We start from the raw sequence: 17834 nt of genomic DNA, 5'->3' as shown, positions 1-17834 counted from the left end.
CCCTCTGCCTGCCTCTGCCTGTCCTGCCCCCTCCGGCCCTGCCTGCTGCTTCTCTCCCTTCTCTCTGCTCCTCTCCATTTGCTCTCTGGGCTCTGCCTGTCCCTCTGCCATGCCTTGCTCTCCCTTCTGCCTGCTGTGTCCCCTTCTCCCCGCCCCTTCCCTGCCCCAGGCACGCGATGCAGCAGGAGACCAACAGAGCCGTGGCGGCCAGTGCTGGTGCCTTGAAGCAGACGTCAGAGCTCCTGCGGGGCTCCTGTCTGGTATGTTTCCCTGAGGGCTGGGCCAGACCAGGGAGGCCCTGAGGGAGGGGATGTGGCCCTGGAGGGGTTGCACAGATGGATACTCAGGCTGCCCTGGGTTCGGCCACATGTGGCTCAGGGGCCAGAACTGGGTGTGTGGGCTCTTTGAGCAGCAGGGGCCAGGGGTGGCTGCTGCGACTGCTCTCCTGGCACCTGCCTTGTGGTTGCGGTGAGGGTGTCCGAGTCTTGGCTGGGCCTTCCTGAATGGAGACTGACGACCCCATGGTCAGTGTCACTGTCTTTGCCCCCTCCACTGCCCCTGCCTTCCTGTCCCCGTCTCTGCCTCCCGGCTCCCTGGGAGCTCCCTGCCCCTTGCCAGTGTTCATCATTGGGTTTCTGTGTGCGCCTGTCCTGTCAGTCATTACCCTGCCCCTCACCAGCCACATGAGGTTTGTCACCACACCTATTGCCACACCAGGGTCCCAGGGATGTCTGCCACCACATAGCTCCACCCCCACCCTCCTCTCACCTGTGCCAGGTCAGCACACTGTGTTACCCACACCCCACCCAAGTGTCCAGAGATCAGAGGATGCTGCTCTCAGAGGGTCAAAGGCCATTGGGCCTCGGCGACTGCCGCCTGCCTGGCCTGTGCAGGGCGTCCTCATACCCAGCCTCTGAGGTGTGCCCATCTCAGTGCTTCCCGCCGCCAGGACACTGCCTAGGTGCGAGGGCTGCGTGGCCTGCAAAGCCTGGTCCTGAGGACAGCAGAACCCTGCTGAGCTCTGCGTGGACACATATGGCGTGGCACCTGCCTGCAGGAGGTGCTGCTCAACAGGGGGGTGGGACTTGGAGGCCCCCGCCCCCCGCCTGGGCATACCTCGAGGGAGCCCGAGGGCAGCAGGCCTGAGGTTGGCAACCAGAAGGTGGATCAGTGGCTTCCAGGACTGGGGGTGCAGCGGAACCTACTGCATTCGGGCACCAGGGAACTTTGGGTGATAGAGTATTCTAAAAGCTGGGTGGTGACAGCTGTGCCACTGCAGAGTGCGGCTCTGCATGCTGGGGTGGGGCCATGGGATCAATCAAGCTTCCTAAAACTAAGATGTGGCCAGCTTTCCAGTGACTGGGCACACAGACTCTCCCAGAGGTGCTCTGGTGGCCGGTAGCTGATCTCACAGGACTTGCTAATCACAGTGCAGTTCTTCAGGGGAGACGCGACTCTCTTTGGTTCTGAATCCTGGGCAGGAGTCATAGCTGCTCACAGAGTCATAGCAGCCTGACCACTAGTGTATCCCAGGCCTTCTGCTCAGCCGTCTGGGCTGGGCCTGGCACCTGCAGCAGCATCCTTGGTTCTGCGACCTGTGTCCTCCTGTCCAGGCCTGCCTTCCTTCTTCAGACATGCTGGCCTCTCACTGGCGCCTGTTCTCCAGGTCATAGGCACGCCGTGCAGCAGGAGCACCACAGTCCCCGCCCATCTTCTGGTGCGGCCAGCTGACCTGCTTGCTAGAGCCGACACTTGCCCAGTCAGTGCCTGCTTTGTCTCCGCCTGGTGGGGTGGGCACACTTAGGGAAGAGGTATCTCCTACATGGTGGGACATGATTGAGGTGGCGACCCCCCCACGCCCTGGTCCTTGGAGGTTTTCCACAAGCCAGGACTTGTAAGTCTGTCGCTCTTCCCGGGGCCCTGGCAGCACTGGCCAGTATCTTGCTGTCTTTCTACAGGAGGAGCGACCTGCCCAAGATGCCTTGGCTGGGGAAGAGCCCAGTAGATGTGAACTCTGGCCCAGGTGGGCCCAGCCGGCCCCTGTCCTCTACCAGGGCGACACAGAGCCTGAGCCCCGCGCGTCTGGCATAGTTAGCCAACACGGTCATCCAGCAGGGTCCTTGGGCATGGGTGTAGGACACCCCCTGGATACCAAAGTCCGTGTTCAGCCAAGTCCCTTGCATAGAGTGGTGTATCATGTGTAGGTGACTTGTGCACGCCCTCCCGTGTACTTCAGGTCACCTGAGCTCCTGGGGTGCCAGCATGGTGCAGAGACTGTGGCCAGTGGTAGGCGCACTGATGGGGGTGATGGCGAGAGCAGGGGTGATCTGAGCCAGGCACGGTAGTCTGAGTCCGCTGTGCTGTTGGTGGACCCCGGTGTGGCAGTGTTCTAGATGACAGCCTACTGCGTGTCCGTCTGCCCTACTCCACCTGAAACCCCACAGACTTGCTTGTGAAATTGGGGCGAGGAGGCACAAATGGGCTGGGAGCCTTCCTTGGTGGCTCTCATAGTGCCGTGGGAGGACTCTGGACCACGCAGTGTCCACTGGCCCTGGGCAAGTGCAGCACACGACAGGGCCTCACAGGAGGAGGGCTCACCACATGCCGTGGCCTGAAGGAGGGGGCACTGCTGTGGGCCCGTGGTGTTGGCAGGCATGGGCAGCAGCTGCCCAATGTGCTGGGGATGCTGGGTGGAGGGAGGTCTCGGTTACAGCAGACGGGCCTGAGGGTTCAGTTGCCCATGTGGGCAGGGGTTGAGGACTGGGCTTCTCCTTGCTCTAACAAGAGTCTGTGGGGAAGCACCCGCCGTGTGGCTCTCGGTGCCTCCCTCACCCGGCCCGAGCTTTAGGGAATGAGATGGTTTGGGTCACCGTAGCCACCTCCACTGCCGAGGGAGGGACCCTGGCCACCTGGCTGCCTTCTGTGTGGTGCTCACTGCTCCCTCGCAAGGTGGGTGTGGAGCCCCTTGTTTTGGGGGCTCCATGGCCTGGTAGCTCTAGGAAGCATGCCCAAGTCCCCTTTCTCCTTCCTGAGCTGGTCTGGTGAGTAGGGCACAGGGGGACATCAGTGCGGCCTCCCAGAGGTGCATGCTGGGGTGGGTGCCAGGCGGGCTCTCTGGAGGAATGCTCGAGCAGCAAACAGACACCATGGGCAGCAGCAGGGACAGTGCTGTGCTCTCCCAGGCTACTTGCTCTGTCCCGGGGTTCAAGTGTGGTATCCATGACCTGAGGCCACCCACCCAGGACATCGAAACAGGCTCCACCAACTGCTGAGTGGGGCGTGTGGGCCCAGAGTTGGAAAGCCTGTCCCTCAAGCGCGGGCACAGCTCATCTGCCCACACTAGCACCTCTCGCCATGGGTGTTAGTGGCAGTGGGTGGCGGTGTGTGGTGGCTGTGGACAGCCAGGTCTGCTGGGACCACACTGAAGTACCCAGGCTGGGCAGGGCACTAGAGCTGCTGTGGTTTCCTTGGTGCCAGTTCCACAGGGCTGGAGGCGGGAGGGGAGGCCCTATCAGGCAGTGGGGTCCGTGGCCAACCTGAGCAGGGACACTTGACTCCAGGCCTGGCCTGTCCAGCCCCTCACCTGATGAACGCTTCTGGAGCACCAGCTCAGTGGCGGTTCATGTCTTGGTGGCGGGGTGTGGTGCTGAACAGCAGGGGAGCAGGCTGAGGGGCGGTGTGGCGGGGGAGGGGAACAGCAGAAGGACAAGGCATGGGTCCCTGGGACCCGGCTCCAGTACCTGAGGCCTGGACTGGGCCAGTCAGGACTCAGGTCATGGTCTCCTGGGCTGTGGGGCGACCACAGTGCTTGGGCTATGAGGGGCCAAGCCACACACTGGGCCACCGTAGCTCCGGGCTCCTGACTGTGCTGGTCGCGCTCCGTGGGTCCTATGGTGCTGGTGTCACTGGGACTCTGGCTGATGACGACAGTGGCGATGAGCCACTTTCCTCAGGGTGGGGATGTGACGATGCATGGAGAAGCTGGGCTGTGGCCCTGCTGGGCAGAGAGGGGCGCAGAGAGCACCATGACAGTAAGCCTGCCCTCTGTCTGCAGCAGGAGCGCCTTCAGCTGGACCGGCTGAAGATCCAGCTAGCAGATGCCATTCAGCGGTACGGAGTGGTCCAAAAGGTGAGGTGCCGCGGGCGGGGTGCAGGCCAGTGGGGGCTGTGGGCCCTGGAGCATACCTCAGGTGGCTGTCTCTGGGTGGCGTGGGGTGGCCTTCCTCCTCCAGAAGTGCTGCCCCGAGGGGAACTTACAACAGCCTCCTGGGGACAGGCAGGGCAGGCCTCACCCCATTTTGACAGACAGGGAAACGAGGCCCTCTGAGGCTGTCCAGCCAGTCCTGCGAGCCTGCTCAGGGCCTGGCTCCCCCCGGTGTGCTTGGTTCTCAGGGCCTGTGGTTTATCTGACCCTTCTCTTTCCACCTTTAACATTGTTCGTTTCTTTCTCCTCTTGTACTTTTTCCAACAGAAAATTGCAGAAAAGTCCAGAGCACTGCTTCCCACAGCTCAGAGGGGCATCAAACAGGTGGGTGCCACGTGGGTACTGTGGTCAGGCAGTGGCCGTGGGGTCAGTACCGGGTCAGTACCGACTCCGTTGCCGTCTGTGCTCCAGGAGAGGGTGGGAAGCTGGGGACAGGCCCATTCAAGGGTCTGCCTCAGTGTCCAGCTTGTAGAGCTCCAGCATTCTGACCTTTGGGCTCTGGCATGGTGCCGACCCTAGGAAGCTCCCAAGTGACTGCTGATGGTTGCGTGTGGCATCACACTTTCTTATTTTCTATAACAAAATACTTGAGACCGAGTGCTTTATAAAGAAAAGGTTTATTGAGCTCCCAGTTTGGAGGCTGCAAGTGCAAGTGGCCCCATCAGCTTGGCCTCTACTGAGGGTCCCCTGGCAGTTGGCATCCCAGTGGCAGGAGTCTTGTGGTGCGCGGAAAGCTAGAGTGCGCCGTGGTCAGGTGCACTTTCACAACCCTCACCCTGCAGGGCTAAGCGGGCTCCCCCGGCACCACTGCAAGCCCTTCCAAGGGCAGGCCCAGCCACCTGATCACCTCATAAGGTCCTTCCACCTTCCTGTCACCGCACTGGGGACCAGGATCTCACACCCTCCAACCTTAGCATAGGCACACTGCCTGTGAGAGCCATGTAAAGCCAGGATATACACACACCCCGACTCAGAGACGTGCCGCACACAGACCAGCCGGGACACGAGAGACAGATTCCATTGGCCATGCTGGGCAGGGTGGCCTGGAGCCTCAGCAGCCTCACTGGGCCAGGAGGACAGGTTCCAGAGCTCAGACTTCCTCAGCCAGGGCTTGAGGAGCGTCCTCCTGGAGAAAGACAGCCCCACCCCACCCCGTCCGTGCAGCCCCCTGAGGGCTCTGCTGATCTGCATGCTGTGTGGGCCTGCTGTGCCAGGCCAGGGAGCAGGACAGAGGCCGTCAGCAGAAGAGCCAGCGGGACCTCGGCACTCAGAGTACTGAGGCAGATGTGGTATAAGGCCCATGGAGGAAGGGCTATTGTGGGCACCACCGGCCAGTTGAGAGCCCTGAGCATCAGAGGCACCAGGAGGAGGCCAATCCCAGTAAGCCCTGAAACCGTGCCCGCTGGCTGCACAAGGATGGTCGTGTTCCTTCTGGAAGACAAGTCCATGGTCTGATGTCTCTGGTTGCTCATTTATGGCATCTAGGATTTTAACCAAAATTGCTGGGCATGCCCGGTACTGGGAAGAATAAATAGTGACCAATCTTCGGGGAATGTGGATTGAAATGATTGGCTGTGAACTCAATGAAGCTGTGCAAATGTGGAAGGAGTTAGATGAGGTGGTGGGACTTTCCTAGAGAACTTGAATCTGCACATGGAGAAGTCTAGCGTTGAATACACCAAGACTAAAATGAAGACCTCAGGAGATTGGCCAGCTCTCAGGTTAGAAGAAGGCAGGATTGATGAACTGGAAGGCGGTGACACAGGTAAGGGGTGAGAAGGTGTCCAGTGCCACAGCCATGCCCAGCAACTTGGGAGGCTGAGGAGGAGAATGCCAAGTTCAAGCCCAGTCTAAGCGACTTGGTGAGGCCCTGTCTCAAAATGAAAAATAAAGAACAAGGGCTGGGGTGTAGCTTGGTGGCGCAACGTCCCCAAAAAGATCCACAGAAGAATGTAGTAGTTGGAGGCCTAGATGAACAGAGGGAAAGAATGGATAGAACTAATGTTTGAAGAGTAATGGCTGAAAATTTCCCCAGACTGTCCAAATACTGCAGGCACAGATCCAAGAAACTTTATGGTAAGTAGAGTAAGTTTGTCCCTGATTTAAATAAAATCCTTGGTTATATAGTAATAAGAATTTGAAAACCAAAGGCAGAAATCAATCTTAAAAGATTTTGAAACCACAGAAAATCTTAAAAGCACGTTACGCCAGAGGAGAAGGGCACGCTGTGTTTGAAGGCACAGGAACCACAGCTCACAGAAGAGGTGAGGGCCAGGAGATGGCGGAAGCGCCCCTGTGCTGGGTCGTGCTGGGTTGCACTGGGTCGCACTGGGTCGTGACACGTGACTGACCCAGTCAGGGTCACCCCAGGTGAACTGGGCTGCACCAAGTAAACACACAGAGGCAGAGAAATACCTTTTTCTCTGGTTCTGTGACGGCTCCTCCAACCCAGCTCCCACATGAGACAAGGCAGGCCAGAGAGAGCGTGCTCCTTGAACCCGGGTGTTGTTGGGGGAGGCTGTTCCATGGAATGTTCTATCCCCCAAAGGGCAAAGGGGTAGGACTACAAAGGAACAGGTGAGTGGACTCAACCCAGCAGGTGACATCTACTCCTGGAGCCACACTGTGTTATCCGAGCTGGGGTAACGCCCAGGTTACTGTGACCTGGCTCTGCCGTGCCAGAGGAAGACAGTGACTGTTCAGAACCCCGAGCGTCAGGACTTACAGGCGTCTGCATCCAGGGCAGCTCCGACAGTCCTGGCCTTTACCCTGCAGCTGCCGGGAGTCTTCAGATGGGGTCTTTGGGCAAAGTGGAAGCATTTTCAGAGAAGCAGAGCTGAGCGTTCCTGAGTGGCAGCTCCATTTCTAAGCGGAGACAGGAGTGTGGCCTCGGCTGGAAGCACAGTTGCAGAGGAAGGCAGGGCACATGGGTCGGGGACATGTCCTCATACAGCAGGGTCGGCTCTGGGAGTGCAAGGCTGGTCAATTCAGAAACAGTTGGTGTGATTCACCTGCTAGAACACATGGGCTGACGCCAGGGCTGTCCCAGCACACCCAGAAAAGCCCCACTCAGGGATGCTGGGAAACGGGCAGAGTAGGAATTGGCAGGGTGACTTGGATCTGTAAGAGGTGCCTGCAGAACCCGAAGCTCGTTGCACTCTGCTGGGCAAACGTCGTCTCCTGAGCTCGAGGATAGGGCACCTACTTCTGTCCCCTCCATTGGCATTGTGTGGACAGGTGGGAGAACCAGGCAGAGCGGGGCAGGCTGCTTCCGAGGACCCGCCGGGACTTGGAACTGGTGAGAGTTGAGATGCTAGCTCAGCATCTGGGAAGACAGAAATTACATTGAAAACGTGATGTGACTTCAGTCATTCTTCACAGTTAGTGCCCATAGCCCCAGCTAGTGGAGGGGCTGAGGTGGGAAGGACCACTGAGCCCAGGAGCTCAGGATGAGCCGGGCACGTGGCAGACACCGTCTCGAAGGAGAAGAGAAAGCAACAGCAACTCATTAGCATCGAGAGTGGGGAGAAGCCTGTGAAGAGCTGCCTGAGGCCGCTGTGGGAACGGCATCGTCGCTGAGAGATGGTGGAAGGGCCCGAGACGGGAGGGCAACACCAGGCGGACAGGGGCGCTGGCTTTCAGTAGACGGTCTGCAGCTCCCCGTCCACAGGGAGACTCCATGGGCTTGAGAGCACATGCTGTGTATGTGGTCTTACAGACCCTGACGTGGACCTGGGAACAGAGCAGACCAAAGCAGGGAGCCAGTCCTGCCTAAGAACACAGTGCAGGAGCCCATCAGCAGACATGAGGACCTGGTGTGAAGCCCCTGCGGCATGTGCAGGTGGACACAGACCCTCACACACATGCTGGTCAGAGTTCGTGGCCTGCCTAGGTGGACTGCCTATGGACACATGGGTGTTTGATCTAGAGAAAAGGACCCTTTGCAGACTTGAGCTCACCTGTGCACAGAGATGTTTCTGGCAGGGCACAGCCTCATGCAAGAGCCAAGGCAGGAGCATTCCTCCGACACCCGGAGCAGGCCCTTCACCCCCCTTTGAGGGCAGGATGTTCTTCCACAACTGTCTGAAGCACTATCTGAAGCACTATCTGAAGAATGAGAGTGGCAGACTTGACTTGGTTAAGATGAATATGACATTGAGAGAGAGGGTATTTGCACAATACATCTGAGAGGACTTATGTCCACGCTATGTAAAGACCTCTTCCAAATCAAGAAAAAGGCAGCCTTAGGTACATCCCTAAAGAGGATTTCCAAATGACAGATAAGCATGTGAATGTACACTCAACACACCACTCAGCAGAAAAATGGAAAGCAAACCATAACAGTGTATTGTTACACACAAACTCTCATCCACCAAAACAAGAGTGTAATAAGCATACCTGAGGGGGCCTGGTGTTGGCAGGCCCGTGGGGCAGCTGGAGGTCTGTGCTCTGCTGGTGACTGTGGATTGTTTGTTCCTGCTCAGGAACATAGAATGTCTGTGAAGTCCAGCATTTTCCTACCTGTGATCTTGTAGTTCTACCCAAAGGAGGTGCATATGTGTGTTCCCTGAAAGGCACATGTAAGAACACTCATAGCAACACCCCTGCAGGACCCCGAACCTGGTGCCCAGAGGAGACAAGTGATCTGTGCTGGGCTCACACAGGAGGAGACTCACGTGCTGTGGAGTTAAGGTCTGGCCAGAGGAATGGCTGGCACCAAGCACCAGGGGCCTGGGTAGCCGTCACGAGGAGGATGCCTTGGTGTCGGCTGAGCCCTGGCTGGGCAGTGTCTCCCTCATGTGTTTCTGGACTGGACACTTGGCACGTGTGCCCTGGACTGCAGATTCACTGCTTGATGGCAATTTCTGTTAATGAGGAAGGAATGGGCAGCAGCACTTCTGAGAAATTGTGGAGGCTTAGATTATTTCCAGGAATTTTGCAAAGCATAAATAGTGAGATGACATGTGACCCTGTTCAACCAGGGGCTTGTTGCCAGGTTGGTGCTGTAGACTTGGGGCACCTGAGCAGCGAGCTTCCTGTGAGGAGCCACTCAGCCTGGCTGGAGTTGGCCACCTCAGCGTGGTCGGATGTGGGCTCTAACTGGTCAGTTTCAGTGAGCAGAGCTGAGACTGTTGAGGGTGGGGGCAAGCCACAGTGGTGGGTCATCTTTCTTGAGACCCTGGGCCTGCTCGGCCTTGCTGTCTGCCAGAACATGGTCCCCAGGCCAGACGGTCAAAACGCTCCGTTTCCATGCTTGCGGGAGTCCCTTGGCTTCCGTCTGAGGTCTGGGGCACCAGGCAGAGTTGCTGTGTCTTGCTGCCCTGGCCCCCCTTTTGTTTAATATGGGATTGGGGGCAGGATTGCTACAGTTTTGATAGCCTCCAGAGACTTCCATTTGGAGGAATTGCTGACCAGTTGTGGGGGCCCTTCCCACAGGAGTGGACCTGGTGTGAAGGCCCTGCCGCATGTGCAGGGTCTCCTGCCCTCCATGACTGGAGGATTGGAGGATTGAGAAAGAGCCTCATTTCCCAGAAACTAAGCCCTGGGTGCTGCCCTGGGTCTGCACCATCATGGTCCTTTTTCCCCAGGGGAGGGTGGGCAGGGCCCCTACAAGCATCATCGTCCCCAAACAAATGCCCCTTGAGCTTGGTCTCCTTCGTGAGAAAATGTGCAGTCCCTTTTCCAGTGGCACTTTGTAGCACCTCCTTCTGCCCAGCATGGGCTGGCCCTGGGCCTGAAGGCGAGTGGGGCCACCGTTGTTGGTCTCTGAGCTGGAGTCACCGCAGTAGCCTGTGTGCTCTATACCCCCAGCACCTGCCCCCAAATCCCTAATCCATTTTCGGCTGGCTTTGAGCTACAGACCCAAATTGGGCCTCTGTGGGCAGCACAGAGGAGCTTTGCCAGACTTGCAGGGTGTGCTGACGGGTCCAGCCAGCCCCCTCCCTGTCCTGTGTCGGGTCTTGCTGGGAGGCTTGGCGGCCTGCAGGGGGTCTGCTCTGCCCCACCACAGCCCTCCGCATCTCCTAGCGCCACCTCCTTCACGCAGTGGGGCAGCCAGCCAAGGCACCATTCCTGGTGGCCTGCGGGGGTGGCCCGTACGGCCACTCTGCTCTCAGCTTGTGGGGGCTTCCCCTGAAACCCAGAGGCCCTGGGCACCCAGTGTGTCTGAGGCGGTCATGTGGCCTGCTTCCTAGAGCTTTGGCAAGGAAGTGGGCGTTTTCCCTTCCAGCCCTTCCGGGCCAGGTCGCCGTGGAGTGCTGGGGGTGTGCTAGGTGCACCTCTGGAGTCCTCTGTGTGCTGGGAGCTTTTGGAAGTGTTGAGTGGGCCAGGCCTCCCTCAGCTGGGCTCTGCTTTAGGGCCTGTTGCTCCAGGGGTCTGAGTGGCTAACGTCCCTGACTCGGCACCAGGAATGGCACGGGTCTTCCTTGTCTCCCATGGAGAGTCAGAAGTGCCACCTCCTGGTCCTGGCCTTCCCCGTGCTCCGGCCCTTGCTCATGGGTCTTTCCTCTCACGGTGCTTCTGGGTGCAGTGCTGTCAGCTTTGTGTCCTAGAAGTGGAGACCAGGGCTCAGAGAAGTGAGGCCCTTGCCCAGGCTGGCATAGCCAAGAGGCCTCCCGTTAGTCAGGAGACTCCGATGTCTGTGGGTCCCTATGGGCATAGTCTTGTGCTCAGCAGGCAGGATGGCCACGCGGCCAGTACCTGGTGAGCGCAGATTGTGGGCTGGGGGTGGGGGAGCGTGGTTGTTCCCACTGGACAAATGGGAGCCCCAGGGCCCAGACAATGTCTGTGACTTGCTGGACCTCACAGCAGGTGCCAGTGCCACACAGGACTTGGGCCAGGGTTTTCCGAGAGCACCCTGGAAGCTCTGGAGGGGGCTGTGGCCGCAGGAGGAGGCGCGGTGCAGGCTCTGGCGCAGGGCCAACACCCCTCCCGCACCCGCTGCCAGGCACTGCTCACTTCCTCCCACCCACACGGGAAGGGGAGGTGATAATTATTGCCCTGGACGAGTAGCGCTTGTCGACAGATTTTTTAGATCTTTTATTTTATATTCATCTATCTGCGTATTTATTTATTTAAAGGCCTCTGCTGACTCCCTCCTGTCGGTGTGGCGCATGGGAAGGAGGACCGGCCAGGTGCTCCACCCCGCCCCACTCTTCAGGAGAGTCACCACACTCAACCTGTGGGTTGTGAGGAGGTGGGAGAAAGAGTGCCTTGGCCTTCTGAAGGCCTGGGGTGGCCATTGTCCTTCCTGCAGCTCTGTCATTTCCAGAGGCCTTAGGCACTGGTGCAGGGGCCACCCTGATGCCCAGCCCTGGACCGGCTGCACGAGTGCACAGCGGTCAGAGACCTGCCAGGGGCTCCTCCCCAGGGCGCGCTGGACCCAGCATGGGCTACCCCGTCCCCCGAGAAGAGAGCCAGGAGAAGACACAGGGCAGGGTGGAACTCCCTTCACACTGGATTCTGGGGCCTGTCTTCTAGCCCTGAGCCGTGGTCCTGTCCCCACCTGCTGACAGGGGCCCTCCTCCATGGCTCAGCACACTGGGCATCCCGCAGGTGGCCATAGCAGACTCTGGGTCCTTCCTACTGTGTCTTCTAGACCTCAGACTGGGCTGCCCTCAGAGAAGTGTTGCTGGGGAGGCCAGAGGGGTACAGTGACTGCCACACAGGAGGTGTAGGTCATGATGTAACTTCCATGGAGTCCAATAGCTACTCCCCCTGGCGTGAGTTGACCAGAACCTGCATGTGACCACCTTGACCTTCAGCATGGTGGTCTTTGTTTCAGACAGATATCAGAATCCTACAGGGTCACAGAACATGAGTGAGCGTGGCTTTGCAGGTGACAGAGGGGAGGATACTAGAGCCTGTCACAGTGGAAGGGGGGGGGGGCAGGTTCCAGGCATGGATTCGCCAGCTGCCGACACTCCTGGAGAGCCCAGCAAGAGTTCTGGGCTGGGATTGCAGCCCTGCCCTATGTTGTCCCAGTGTCCTATGCTGGTTGGTGTCTGAGGAGCTGCCTTGGCAGGACAGTGCATGCTCTGAGTGGGTCCATCCCAGGGGAAATGGGGAGGAGGCAGAGGCCCACCTGGGATGCCCACACCCAGTCATTTCCACACTGGCTACCCTATGTCCTGTTCCAGGACAACGGCCAGGGACAGGGACCAGCCATTGTTCAGGGCCAGGTCCCAGAGAAGCTGGCCACACTCTGCCCACACTGTTGCCCTTGGGCCCTGCAGCAAAGGCAGATGCACCAAGCTGGCTAGGCTTGTCAGAAGGGGTCCTTTCCCAGGGTGGGAGAGGACTTTGTGCTCTCCACAGAAGCTCAGAGAGACCAAGTCCAAGTCCTTGGGGACAGAGGGGCTGGACTCTGTAGCTGGGGAACTCTTTCTCATCCTGATCAGTGCAGAGGCTCAGATGGAGGCCTGGTGACTGCCCTTCCCACCCGCTCCCACGGAAAGCCCGGAAGTGTTCCTAGATTGTTCCAGCAGAGAAAATGTGGTTAGTTGAAGGGAAAGGCACCATTTTCTTGATTTCAAAATTTGGTGGATTAAAACAATCAATAGAGAATAAAGGCAAGTTGAGAAAACCCCTGACGCCCTCCCCCTGGTCCCTCAGCTGGGGTCCCGGGGTGGGGTCTGTGCCCTGTTTGTGTGGTGTCCTGGCAGTTCCTCTCTGAGCATCAGTCTTCAGTGGTCCTGTCCTGCAGCTGGACACTGGGTCTGCATGGGCTCCACAGCCCCAGACAAGAGGGTGGACTTTGTGTTCATGTGCACAGGGCGTATTTTCTCTGGCCACAGTGGTGGCCCCAGAAGCTGGGAAGTCACAATGTTTTGTGTCCAAGCTCTGCATCTGGGCCTGGGATGCAGCCCTCCTGGCTGTGGTGTGGCTGTGGCGTGGGGCCTCGCGGAGACTCCCTCAGTCCTGGCCCTGGCTCAGTCACAGTCTGACTCCAGTGGCTCTGGAGTCGTCGAGCCGAGGCCTGCTGCCTGCAGTCCCTTCTGCTCTTGAGCTGAGGCAGCCTACAGGGGCCAGGGACTGTGGGGAGAAGCCCAGGTCCTGGGCACGGGGTAAGCAAGAGTCCTGTGTCTGTCATCAGCAGAGTCCCCAGTCCCCCTTTGTGGAGCTGGCTGATGATGAGAAGATCTTTAACGGCGGCGACAACACGTGGCAGGGCCAGGAGCAGGCTCTGCTTCCAGACGTCACCGAGGAGGACTTGGAGGCCATCCGGCTGCGAGAGGAAGCCATCCTGCAGGTGGAGGTGGGTCTCTGCGAGGGTAGTGTGGGTGTCCAGGCTCACCCCAGGCTCCCTGCCCACAGAGGCGGCTGGGACTGCAGTCACTGGTAGCCTGGGTGGGAGGTGGGGCCAGAGTCCAGGCAGCCAAGCCCACTTCCTCCTCCTGGCCTTGGTAGGGAGCCAGCCCTGCACTGGGGCTGTGAAGGCACCACCTACTGCTTGCTGTGCTGCCCATTCAGGCTTCCAGGAGGTCACTAGCACTGTGGAAGGAACCTTGCTGCCTGGGGCCCCCGATGGCAGTTTTTGAGAGCTCTAGCCCTCTGTCCAGGATCGCCTGTGGCTGAGGATGCTGCCCCAGGTGGCAGGGGAGCCCAGGGCCCATGCAGGGTGGGTCAGCTGCTGCTTGCCCTTGGTTTTTGAAGACCAAGGACTCTTGGCTGGCCTACCCGATGCTGAAGTGTGTGCAGAATGCAGCTTGGCAGGGTGTGGCTCCACTGGGCCTAGGTCTGTGCCCAGTGTGCTCTCCTCCCTCTCCCGGGACCTCCTTGTCTGCAGGGGCTCTGGGGCCTGCAGCTCCCAGGGGCTGGGCTTCTGAAGTTCAAGGCCCCTGAGAGCAGGTGGTAGAACAGGAACCTGGGCGAGTTAGTAAGCCAAGTCACTGGCCCAGGCCTGTCTCTGCCTCTGCTTCCCTGACGGTTAGCAGGGCTTTCTCTCTCCTTCCAGAGACACCCCAAGTGGCCCTGGCTTGTTCCCCTTTCTTCCTGGGCCCTCACTTCTGGGCTACTCCTCCCTGCCTCTGCTGCACCCCACTCCCCAGGCTGGTGGAGGAGAGCTTATGTCCCAGGACCCCTGCTGAATGTGTCCTTCCTGCAGAAGCCGTCCCCCACTCCAGCTTCTCAGAGAGGGTCGCTGCCTGCCCCAGCCTGGCCCTGGTGGGAGATAGCTGGGCTTATCTCTGGCTAGATGGAGATGTCCAGAGAACACTGAACACCCGCAGGGGATTTTTGTCTCTGCGGGAACCGCAAGGGCCTCTTACCCTGGAGAAGCTAAGATAGGGATGCGGGATCCCAGAAAGTCTGGGAGGGTTGTGGGCCTGCCCCCGGCAGCTCTAAAACCCAACACCTATCCGAGGACAGCCCTTGGGAACCACTGGCTTAGCTTGTCCCTTGAGCACAGAGTGGCTCTCAGAAGGCGGAGGGAGCAGGGAGACACCGCCAGCTGCTGAGTCCAGGGAACAGAGCCGGAAGGAGCAGCATGTGCTGCCACAGGTTCCACGGCCCCACATGGAGACCCCTGGGGTGTGGAGCCATACCAGGCAGCCGAAGCTGAGCTCAGGGAAGGGTGGCCCTGGGCAGTGGGCCTCCTGGACCTGACAACAGAGGCGAAGAGGCGGGTCGTGGGAGCTGCTGTTGCCTTCACTGGGAGGCCTCATGCCGAGCCTGCAGGTCCTACTCCCAGAGCCCGAGCAGAGGCCTAAGGGCCACCTGGGACCTGTGTGACCTTTTTGATTGCTCTGGGTGGACAGTGACAGTCAAGTGGCTCGTGCCACTGCGGTAACCCCAGGGTCAGGTTCAAAATCAGAGGCCTTGGCGGCCCATGTGCCAGGCCCTTCTCTGTGGGAGGGGATGTGTTTTCTGGTTTTGTAGGGTGTGTGCAGAATGGGGCTTTCCCAGGGGTGACGGGCCCAGCTGAGAGATGGAGGGACCCAGCCTGGGGCTCTGAGCTGGGGCTCTGGACTGTTCTAGAACAATGGTTTTAATGCAGGATTAATAGGAGGGTCTGGGCCTGTGTGCAGACCAGAGGCCCTCGCGGGTAGCTGGGGCTGGTATGATCCCAGTGCCTCTCTCAGCTCAACAGCGTGCTGGGGCTCAGCTGGGGGGCCTCTTGCACAGACCTCGCCTTTCAGCCTCAGTTTCCTCAGCAATGCCTGGGAGCCTGGCCCAGCACACAGCTAGTCCCGAGTGCCGGGCAGAAGGGCAGTGGGTGGCATGTGTCATGCGGACCACGGTCACTCACAGAGAGCACAATACCTGTTGTCATTAGCCTTTGAAAACCTTCCCCCAGGTTGCAGTGGGTCCTGTGACCACAGCTTGCTGGGATCAGGGAGGGTGGGAGCCAGCCAGCCAGCCTCTAGGGAGTAATGTGACTGTAGCAGATGGCCCACACCTTGGGGGCCCCATGGGCCAGTTGCTCTGGAGTTATGGCAAAGCAAGGCCTGTGTGCGCAGCGGGGTGCCTGGGAGCAGCCTCAGGAGGGCAGAGTGGTGCCTTCCTCTCCCTGCACAGCGTACTTCCACTGGAGTTGGGACTCCCCCCTCTCACATCTCCTGGCGGTTTTGGAACATTTTGGCATCACTGAGTGAGACTTGAGGTCCAGGAGCCCCTTTGTGGTCTTCCCTTCAGAACTGACCTTTTTGGGTAAACATGGGGGTGTGGATGGGGAGACTGAGGCTAGGGTGGATGACTGATGTCGCAACAGTGGGTTATTGTGTCAGATGCCCTCATGCCACCACCTTGCTTTAAGGTAAGTCCTTGAGGGCAGGCCACAAAGGGATGCCTGAACCCCAAGTCCCACCTCTAGAGATCTGAAGGTAGTCATGCAAATTCCAGAGCCCCTCGGGGAGGGTTCTGGGTGAGTGGTTGATGAGAAGTCCTGGATTGGGCCTGGCGCCGGGCACTGTGAGGGGGTGTGCAGAGCTGTCTGTGCTGGGAGCCCCCATTCAGTCAATTGGTGGCCCACCTTGTATCCTTTCCCTCGTCCCCCTCCCCGGAATCGTCCTGCAGGGCTTGGCGTGTATGCCTGGCCTCAGGCTAGATCCTCCCAGCAAGCCAGGGAGCCTCTTTGTTTTCATTTGTTTGTTAAATATTATTGTTAAATATTATTAAACTTAAAAAAAATAAGTTTATATTTAAAGAAAAGCTGCAAAATAGCACAGAAAGGACCTGGACTTTCATTCAGCTTTTCTTAGTGTTGTACTGTAGTATAGCTATCAAAACCAGCCGGTTAATGTTGCCACCATGGTCCAACTACTCCCCAGACTGTCTCCAGGTGCCCTGGTTCTCCCACTTAGAGTTGTCTCCTGTTCCAGGACCCAGTCCACAGTTCCTGTTACATTGATGCGTCCCGTCTCTGGTCTCCTCCAGTCTATGACAGTTCCTGGGTCTGTCTTTCATGACTGACGCTCTTGATGGTGCTGATGAGTAGTTTTGTAGGCTGGCCCTCTTGGAGACGACACATTCTTTGCAAGAGCCTTTCTCTCCTTCTTGTACAACAGTGGACTTAAGAAAAACATTAAAACAGTGCTGGACTCAGGCAGAGTCCACCCAGTGCAGGAAGAGACTTGGACCCAGGCAAGAGCCCTGCCGTACCTGGGTGTTCACAGCCTGCTCACCTGCTTGGCCTACGAGCTGTGCCCGGCCTTCTCCTTGTGACTGAGGCCTCTTCTAAACAGGCCCCTGTCCAGCTGGGTAAGCAGGAGTAGGCTAGGGCACCACGTGTCCACCCTGCATGCAGCTCCTCGACAGAGAATGTCATCCACTTCCCATGACGGGGGCTACGAGGTGGAACCCAGTTTGACCCCTGACCTGGAGGCCTGTCTCTGCAGGACGCAGTACCCAGCATTTGAACCTCTACCCCAGGCTGTCTGCCTTTTCCTAGGCAAGGCATAGGCACCTGGGTGTTGGGCCAGGCATGCCCCAGGGCCCTGTACTACTCCCACTGCTTGCCTGTTCCTACCTTTAGACTCTTATGATCTGAGGCAGCCTATCTCTGGTCTCCTACCCTAGGGTGCCTCTCTGGATTTGGTCCCAGGAGGGAGCCCCACCCTTCCAGGACCTAGGGTGTTGGATGCTGGCAGCTCCCGGCCTCCTGGCTATCAGCCTGGCTGAACTGTGAAGATGGAGAAGCTGTCCATCTCATTATCCAGAGCATGAGCTTTAATTGTGTTTGAGCAGCGCGAGGCCAGGTGTGGATGAAGAGGAAGCAAGATCGATGGACCATGGCGAGAGGTGTCTGAGTACCCAATTAGGTCACGTCCAGGATTTGCTGTCCCTCTCCAGGGTGGACAGCCTTGTCCCCAGGGTTGTCTTCTGCCCTGGCATTCTGGATTCTGTCTGTCTACTCAGGCCTGTCCAAGAGCTCCACAGCTGAGGGACTCTGTGCATGCTGCTGACCAGCCCACCTCGTTTTGCTCAGCCAGAAGGGAGTTTGTGTCCAGGGTGGCCATCTCCACCCTCTGAGGCCTGGCCTGAAGACCCCAAGAGGAGGTGGGGGGCCTGCAGCCACACAGTAAGGCCTCTGGCAAGTGGTGGCAAGTCAAGACCCCAACATCCTCATGCCACTCCTTCCTTATCCCTCTCTGAGTCCTGGCTTCCTAGTTGTGCTGGATGAGACCGTGGA

At 58.6% G+C, this 17834-nt stretch overlaps 1 protein-coding gene across 6 annotated transcripts in view; it reads left to right on the top strand.

Moving 5' to 3' along the window:
- The window catches only part of Tsnare1 (t-SNARE domain containing 1), a 114440-nt gene that overhangs the window by 79468 nt on the left and 17138 nt on the right, over window positions 1-17834 (top strand). For 4 of the 6 annotated variants that reach the window (XM_015486531.2, XM_048802236.1, XM_048802233.1 and 1 more), the window contains 4 exons: window positions 170-260; window positions 4055-4129; window positions 4472-4528; window positions 13299-13460. In XM_015486531.2, the coding sequence (XP_015342017.1) occupies window positions 170-260; window positions 4055-4129; window positions 4472-4528; window positions 13299-13460 (385 nt within the window). The remainder of the gene's footprint in view (window positions 1-169; window positions 261-4054; window positions 4130-4471; window positions 4529-13298; window positions 13461-17834) is intronic. The other 2 variants (XM_048802238.1, XM_048802237.1) reach the window with 2 other exon arrangements.

This window comes from Marmota marmota, unplaced genomic scaffold (assembly GCF_001458135.2).
Source record: "Marmota marmota marmota unplaced genomic scaffold, marMar, whole genome shotgun sequence".
Classification (NCBI taxonomy): Eukaryota; Metazoa; Chordata; class Mammalia; order Rodentia; family Sciuridae; genus Marmota; species Marmota marmota.
This window is presented reverse-complemented; position numbering and strand designations above follow the sequence as displayed.